We start from the raw sequence: 9,089 nt of genomic DNA, 5'->3' as shown, positions 1-9,089 counted from the left end.
GGCTGACACAACAACAAAATACAGTGCACTCGCGGCAACATGAACTAATTAAAACCAAGGGGGTTCATGTTAGCGATTGTCGAATTACATGAGAAAAATATAAAATTTTACAATATAAACCAATGTTTTACACGCTTGAACGTGAAATTCTTTTATTATTAACTGCATTATTAAAATATGAAACTAAAATTATTAATTAAAATTCGAAAACGAGATCACGATTTTTAATTAAAAAACTCAAAATAACTAAATTCGCTGACAACTTGGCCAATAAGCGTTTAATAAAGAAAAGTAGCTCGATCTGTGATCACTCATATTTCTGGCCAAAAATCGATTTTTTATATAAAAACTCAAAATATCTAAATTCGCTGATAACTTGGCAAATAAGCGTTTAATCAAGAAAAAGAGCTCGATCTGTGATCACTTATATTTCCGTCCAAAAATCGTTAGTAACTTGGCCAATAAGCGTTTAATCAAGAAAAGGAGCTCGATCTGTGATCACTCATATTTCTGAACAAAAATCTATTTTTTTATATAAAAAGCGTTTAATCAAGAATAGGGCTCGATCTGTGATCACTCATATTTATGACCAAAAATTTATTTTTTATATAAAAACTCAAAATATTTCTGACCAAAAATCTATTTTTTATATAAAAACTCACAATATCCAAAAACGTTAGGAACTTGGCCAATCAGCGTTTAATCAAGAAAAGGAGCTCGATCTGTAATCACTCATATTTCTGGACAAAAATCGATTTTTTTATATAAAAACTCACAATATATAATATTGCTATTAACTTGTCCAATAAGCGTTTAATCAAGAAAAGGAGTTCGATCTGTGATCACTAAAAACGATTTTTTTTATAAAAACTCACAATATCTAAAATCGTTAGTACTTGGCCAATAAGCGTTTAATATTGGCACATGTAGTCTGTTTCTTTCCTTAGTTTTTATTATATTTTGAAAATAAAAAACTCTTTCCACATTTGCAGACGAAATTACTACCGACCAAAAACCACAAATGTTTTAATTTTTTAACGACTTCAGTCGCTCGACATCAGCTAAAGCTCTAAATTTGAATCATATCAAAATTTGCAATTTCATTCGGAAACATTTTTACACGGTACAATACTACCTATGGATTAATACTTCGTTACTAATGTTGACTTTAGTTCTCAAAAAATTCAATTCGTCTTTGGAGACAATTACCCTCTCAAATTCAAATTTTAGACAATGCAAGGCAAAATCAAAATATTCTGGCGTTATCGTATTGTCATACAGAAGAGATGCAAGCCGATATATTAACAAAACCTTTGTCTCATATTAAATTTTCGAAATTTAGAAGTTTGTTTCAATTGTATTAACCCATTAGTGGACGAAGTTCCCTGGACACTTTCCTCAACTAATTTTCACCAACTATTAATAAAAATTAATTTTAAAAAGACTTGATTCAAAAAAACTTCAAGTTTTGGAGTTATGGACCGTCCCTTATAAGGGACACTGCGCAGTAGGTACACTAGGCGTATGATAACTTTTAAAACATTTTTTGGGGTGAAGACCTTTTCATATTTGTTGAAAATAGAGTTTATTTTTTCCCGCAATGTCCACATCGTTTATCAGATTTTGAATATTCAATATGGTGGTTTCTTCCATCATATCGTGTATCGTGGCCACTGCTACACGTTCAATATATATTGACCGCGATCCAGTATCGTGATATTTATTGAATGTGTAGAATACAGTATTGATGGATCGCGATCCAAATCGCAGAATAACCTAATTTTGCGTGATCCATTACAATGGATCGCGATCCAAATATCACAATATATATTGAACGTGTAGCAGTGCCCTTACAATCGATTGCGATCCAAATATAAAAATATATATTGAACGTGTAGCAGTACCCTTTTAGTGGGGTACCATACGTTTCAAGGTAGGATGTAGCAATATTTCGGCGAAAAAAAGAAGAAATGCACATTTCGGATCATTAGGATGTAACTTCTTCATCAGCAGCCATGCAATAACAACTGAGGCATCAAGGAGATATGTAAATATTGGCCACCACCATTTCTTTAGTCTGACTGTAGACTGCAAATAGTTTATCCATCTTATCAACGACTCCCATGCCCATATTATATCGATGAACACTTTTGGTTGGGAAATACTTACAGCACCCGTTCACTATCTTCCTTATACAATTTTACATGCTGTATAACCCAGATGATTAAGATTTGCATCGTGCTCATCATCGCATTCATCGGTATCGGCTCCATCTAATGGTGGAATTTCGCAAATTGCAACGACATTGAAATCATTATCTTCAAGAGCATCCCGTTCATCCAATATTTCAGAAACTGTTAGTCTATATATGAAATAAATATATACTCAATCATAGTATCACAATTGTACTACGGACGCAGTGTCCCTCTTAGGGGACGTTGAATTCAAAATCACTATATACACGTGGCATAACATTTTGTCATAATTTTTTTACATAAATTTAATCATTACACTTATTTACAAAGAACAACACACAAAAAATAACAAATATTCACATACTATTTAATGTATTCCAAATTTTCTTATCCAGTTCGCGATTTTTGTTTTTTCACAAATTGGTTTTCCATATTTTGCATAAAACACAACACACAAATCACATTAATAGAAACAAATGAAATAAAACATGATTTGTTGGAATGTTAGTAACGGCATACCCTTCTTGTTGTTCAAAAATATCAATTTTTGAAAGTGCTACAGTAGAAAATTCGAGCGTCCCATATAAGGGACTATGCGCACTAATGGGTTAATTAAAAGGGTATTGGAATATTTATTATAATTATTACAAACTTGTTAGTTTTATACTTTGTTAAATTGTATTGAAATTTATAAATTTACTAGTTGACCGCCCGGTTTCACCCGGTAGCTATTTACTAATGTTAGTTCTTCAAGTTTCTCAAACCCACATACCTGTCTGTTCTAATTTATTTGCAAATAAAATATGTAAATTTGTACTGCATACTTTAGGGAGCATTTTTTATTACAGTTGGCTGGACTAAAAAAAAAATTTCAGAGTTTTACCCATCTCCACAATTTCGAATCGAATAAAAAAAATCAGCCAATACGCCATTACATGCATGGACCATTTCATTTTTATATACATATATAGATAGATATACAGATATAAGTAGGTTTTTGAATTTATAGCAAAATGAAAAATATTTTTATTCTGAAATAAACCTTTGAATCTATATGAACATAGAATTACATTTCTCTACATAATGTAGTGACTACTTTTAAATATATTGTTACGAAATTGTACTTGAATTCAAATATAACGATTTTAACGGCGGATTTAAAGTGGCGTAATGCTTTTAAAAACAGTAGTGAATCTCAAACTGTAACTTATCTGTGGGTATTAATAACATTGAATAAAAGCTTTGAGTTGATCATTGATTGTAAGTATGGCAACACTAAGTGATATCGAAAGCTCTAGAATTCGAATATACCAGCATTGACCGTTAAAGAACAATCTAGAGTATAGATGACAGTGTTAAAGTGTGCTGTATTTTCCAGTGAATTCGTATACATTATAAGGTATGTCTGTATTTCTGCGAATTTATAAACGTGTATAAAAAAACACTGAGCGACTATTTAATTCTGTTGTTGTACATTTTAAATAAATAAAGAGTTGTTACAATTTTTAAACTACTAAACGGCTTTTATTTGCAATCAAAAGTATCCGGTTTATTTAATGGAAATAAACCAACGTTTTGAAAAGGTTAAAACGTAACAATATCAACAAAAATTTATTATTTTGAGTTAATACAAAAGTTGAAATAGAAATGCAGCTTATATTTTCATAAAAAAGGTATTATTTCGATTTGAGCCTATATTTGAGTTAATACGGTTTTGTTGATAAAATTTGTTTTACTTTATGATTTTAATTCGAAATGTGACTCTTAAATTGTTTTCAGAAAAATGGTATTTTAAATAAAAAAAACTGATTTTTTGGCATAAATCAACAAAAAATTCCTATTATATTTAAATTTTAAATATAAATAAATATATAAATGTCTTTGTTTGTTGGTTTGTTTATTTGTTCGAGCATCACGCCTAAACGGCTGAACCGATTTTATTGAAATTTGGAACGTAGATAGATCCTTACTGGGAAGCGTCAATAGGCTATATATTTTTTATTTTACTACGACAGGAGTAGCGAAGCGCACCGGGTCAAGCTAGTTTTAAATAAAGATAAATAATTAAAATATTTTTCCGAAATAAAAATTTTCTTTTGCAAAAGAAAATTATAGATAAACTCGATAAATTTAAAGTCAATCGATAACACTACAATATACCGCGAATAGGAAAATAAGTGTTTTCTTGACATTTGTCTGACATTGAATGTAAATCTTAATTCAGTTTATAACAATAAATTGAAATTAAAACACAGATATTGTAAATATTTAACACGTTTTTTATTGGTCTATATTTTATTAAAAACATTTTTTTGTTGTAATCATTATATACTTTACGTTTTGTTTTTTTTTGTTTTTGTTTTTTTCTTTAATATATAAATAACATGACGATTTGAAAACAGAAATTAAATAAGTGTACTCTTTTTAATGTAGTAGAAAGTGTTTGTTGTTGTTGTTGTTATTTTTGGGTTTTTGTTGTTATAAAAGCAATATTACAATAACTGTGGTAGTAGAATTGGCTCCTATAATAAATATTTTACAACTGATACCACTTTTTATCCTTGTATTTAAGCATTAAATTATGCGCTGTACCGCTAAAATCTTGAGCTTGATTGGCCATACGTTCGGCACGCTCTTCCAGCAAATTCAGTTTTTCACCACGTTCCATTGCCAATTGATGGGCGCGACTAATTTCAGATGCTGCAGTTGAAGCTCTTTGATTTAACTGATCTATAGTAGGGCCCGGAATGTGTTTAGCAATAGAACGATTTGCTTTCCCGCTTTGTTCTCCAACTGAAATGTAGAAAATTAAGAAAAAAGAAAATAAATAAATTTGAACGTACAAAAACAAAAGTAAACTTACATAGTTCTTCTCTATCCAAACTTTTAGCACCGCCGCCAAATAAACCCTTAAAAAAGCTTTCCTTCGGTTGTTCTGGCATCTCTTGAACTGTGTACAAGTTCCCCATCATTTCTAATATAAATTGACTAGAAAGTAAAAAGAGATAATATTTTCATTAATAACAATATTAGTTTGCATTTACATATTAAAAATATGCAATCAAATCTTTAAACTAGTATGCATTGGATGCCGAAGATGGTTGAGGATCTAAGGTTGGTAAGAATTCTGGGATTAGGCTATCATCGATAGGAGTGTTAGTACCGGAGCCATCACACCGAACAAATAGGTGTTGATTCGTTAAAAAATGTTATGGTTGAGCTGGAAAAGTTAATGAGCCTGACGACGCTCACAATTGATTTTCATGGCCAAAAAAATAATTTATAAAATAATAAAAATAATATGTTTACTAACTAATTCTCTTCAAAACTTAGGTAGCCAAATGATTTGGTCAAAATATTGGCATTCCAAGGCTATTCTTCTCTATAAATTGCATTCTAGGATGACACGAGATTACTTGAGGGCCTCTCCATTATTATAGAGAGCCATTCTGTTTATGCGGACGTTTCTAAATGGAGATAACGAGTTAGTGAAGGTGTCTACATCGTGGAATCCTTTAATAATATTATATATTATTATGAATAGTAGGTTTAGGGATTAAAACATTGTGGGACTCCATTATGTATTTATTATCTTGTCTAAGGACCTACATTCGCTTATATATTATCAATCACTCTCTCTCTCTTTTACATATTTTATTTGTAAGATAACACATAGTTATCAAATTCATTGATCCAAGTGAGTAGTATCAGTGGGCGTCTATATCTTCTATAGATCCCATTCAGGACATCCCACTTAGATGAAACATTCAGATAACAGTATATCCAAAATAAAAACATAAATTTTACTATAAAGCTAAGAATCAAGTTTCACATCTAGCGTTTATAAACCGGTATTTTGCGAACCGGTTAATTTGAAATGTTGAATTTCGGTTTTTAAAATGTGGGTCTAAAATCACTAAATCTCATATGTTTTGATGAATTTTTTATTAGTATACATCGTCCCCTCAATAAAACAATAGTGTATAAGCACATACACCATTATTTGGTGAAATTCTACTTCCACAAAGTGGGTCAAAAGATTAATTGAAATATAACTTTTGTTCTAGATGTCTACTAACACAAACATTTTAAACTCAATTATTTCGAGAAAAAAATTATACACTATTGTTTTATTAAGGGGACGACATATTGTATCAAACATTTGGTCTGATTTATAAAATAAGATTTTTAATTTAATACAAATTTTTAATAATTAAAATGATTGTAAGTAGTAGAGGGATTGTGAGTTTTTCTAAAAACTTTTTCAGAATCAATTACACTGAAACTATGAAACATTAATTTCCGCATAATTCTAGAAGTTTAGGCTAAATCTTACTAATGATGCATTAAAAATTTAGTGATGATTTAACCAAACGTTAAATTGAATTTGATGTATAAATTGATGATCTTTGATGTATAAATTTGACTTCATTAGTGTGTTTTGTTCTTAAAATTTTGTGTTATTTATCAAGTTTTTACATAAAAATAACTTTTAAATGTTAATCTATATCAAAATTTCGATCTGACAGATTGATAGTAAATGACGACCACAGATTTACAGTTATTTAATATTAACCTCCTGGATTTGGACCAAGATGACTTTAATGACACCTCGAAGACATGATCAAGATTAGGAAAGTTAATCTTATAATAAATAAATACTAAACATAACACTCAGACAAACTCTGCTATGAAAGGTATACACTCTGAGCAAAAGGACGTTAAGGCCACCTCGAATATTAGGCAAGTTAATCTAATGATAAATAAAAATGTACTTACCAAAACTCCGACGATATTGTAAACTTTTGTATTTCGGTGGGTGATGCCATGTACAAACCATGACCTTTATTACTAAAGCAAAATATTTTTGATATTCTAGAAATGAAAAAAAAAAAGCAAATATCAACTAGTTGAAATGAAATTGGTCAATTATTTACGAATGCTTACTGTGTTATATCTTCATGAACAATGATTTGTTGACCCCATATGGAAAGCATTGGATCCACAATTCCCTGTTTGCATTTGGTTTGAAAACTAAAACAAAAATTACGAAACAATAAAAGTAATTATTAATTAGGATGTTAATCGAAAAAAATTGCAAATTTTTGTATTAAATAAGTTTAAAATTAAAAAATCTGAAAATTTCTTCAATGTTTTTTTTTCCTTTTTTGCAAGTATGTAATATTAAATTATTTTTTAAGCTAATACTTTATTCAAGCTTTAAAAGCTATTGTAATGATTAAATGAAAACTTTATAGTTTCACTCTTACCTTAAGTTCATAATTGGTAAGAATTCTGTATCCAATAACATCTTTAGACTAGGAAGACTATGAACCATTAAATGGCCATTCGAAAGATAGGTTGCTAAGCAAGTTCCACCTGAATTAGAAGAAGAAGTGAACATAGATATTTAATTTATTTTAACATGATAACTTCAATGTTAAATAAACCCAAGTTGAATAGTTGTAAAATAAAACATAATTGAGGGCATTCCGTAGAATAAATTAAATTCATACCTTTCATTGTGATAGTTGCTGCTTTGACTGCATAATCCATTTCAGATAATTGAATGCGATTTATACAACACTGATTTGCAATATCGTAGACTTTAGTTTGTTTTTCGCTTGCAATGATGACGTATTGTCTATCCGCTATGTTATCGAGGCCAGTGCTAACACTTCCACTAATACCACTGCTACTAGCACTAGTACTCACATTGCCACCAGATGTATTTGATATTGTATTGGCAGTTGTTGGTGTAAATGTAGGACTCGTTCGACTGCTACTTTTTGTGGGCGTTCCTTTGTATTTATAATAAAAAAAATAGTAGTATTATTTTATATTAAAAACTAAAAACTTCTCCCCATTATTACAATGTAGTTTTCATATAATAATTATTTTAATCGACAGTAGTCATACTGTCATAACAAGACTTTGTGTTAATGGGGGTTATAGTATGTTATTGAATTGTGTAAAAATCTAGTTATACTAAATTAAAAATAATTAAATCACTCTACACATACGATCTTTTTTTCCATCTCTACTATCGTCTCGCCATGGCTCATACGAAAAGGGTATGATTGTGCCAAAAGCATCCAAAAATGACATAGATGTTATTGAACCTTTAAGACGTAAAATAGGGCCTCCTAAAAGATAAAAAAAGTTAGGTTATAATAGGTTGCATTTAATTATAAAAATTACTTTTTCGACAAAACATTTTTTTCCACCAAAGTGTTTGTTTATTAAATAATTAAGTTAAAATCATCATACTCTCTATATTATTAAAATATATACAGATATGTACTAGTGTCCCTTAGAATTAATTTTTTTGAAATGTTGAAACGGTACCCCCTGAAAACTTTCGTAATGACCTAAAATACCACCAAACATTTTTTTAGCTCGTTCTAAGAAGGGCAACCCGTGCCGACTTTCGATTTAGTTTTGAGGTGCATTTACAAGGGGGAAAAATGGATTTTTTTCAGATTTTTTAAAAAAATTTGCATTAAATAATTACTTTTGCAATTTAATTTAAAAGAGTCGAAATGTGTACGTAATTGTCGTTTAATGAGATATAAAAGACAAAAATTGGTTACAAAATTTTAAAATTATTAAAAAATCACCAGGCCATTAACTTGTCTCAAGCCACTAGAAAATTCAAAATTCAAAAAATTATATTTCAAGAAAATCGGGAAAGAATTGGATCCGTTATTAGCAAAAAACCAGACCAAGGTAGAGGTAAATAAAATAAAATTTTACTTTTCAAATGCGAATAACTCGTAAACTATAAAAGATAATATATGGCTAAAGCAATGTTTTTGTAGATCTAGTCTAGTAGATTCCATATATACATATATATAAATATTTCAAATCGGATCGCAAACAAAAATTTTTAAT

At 29.6% G+C, this 9,089-nt stretch overlaps 1 protein-coding gene across 2 annotated transcripts in view; it reads right to left on the bottom strand.

Annotated features, from left to right (window-relative positions):
• Nucleotides 1–4,453: 4,453 nt before the first annotated feature.
• The window catches only part of Tomosyn (syntaxin-binding protein tomosyn), a 108,517-nt gene continuing 103,881 nt past the window's right edge, over nucleotides 4,454–9,089 (bottom strand). For both annotated transcript variants that reach the window (XM_065506608.1, XM_065506609.1), the window contains exons 18-24: nucleotides 8,219–8,341; nucleotides 7,712–7,996; nucleotides 7,466–7,574; nucleotides 7,143–7,229; nucleotides 6,975–7,070; nucleotides 5,059–5,183; nucleotides 4,454–4,988 (exon numbers count right to left, since the gene is read on the bottom strand). In XM_065506608.1, coding sequence (XP_065362680.1) covers nucleotides 4,732–4,988; nucleotides 5,059–5,183; nucleotides 6,975–7,070; nucleotides 7,143–7,229; nucleotides 7,466–7,574; nucleotides 7,712–7,996; nucleotides 8,219–8,341 — 1,082 coding nt within the window. In that variant the 3' untranslated portion in view covers nucleotides 4,454–4,731. The remainder of the gene's footprint in view (nucleotides 4,989–5,058; nucleotides 5,184–6,974; nucleotides 7,071–7,142; nucleotides 7,230–7,465; nucleotides 7,575–7,711; nucleotides 7,997–8,218; nucleotides 8,342–9,089) is intronic.

This window comes from Calliphora vicina, chromosome 4 (genome assembly GCF_958450345.1).
Source record: "Calliphora vicina chromosome 4, idCalVici1.1, whole genome shotgun sequence".
Classification (NCBI taxonomy): Eukaryota; Metazoa; Arthropoda; class Insecta; order Diptera; family Calliphoridae; genus Calliphora; species Calliphora vicina.
Note: the sequence above shows the minus strand (reverse complement) of the source record. Positions and strands in the feature narration are given on the sequence as shown.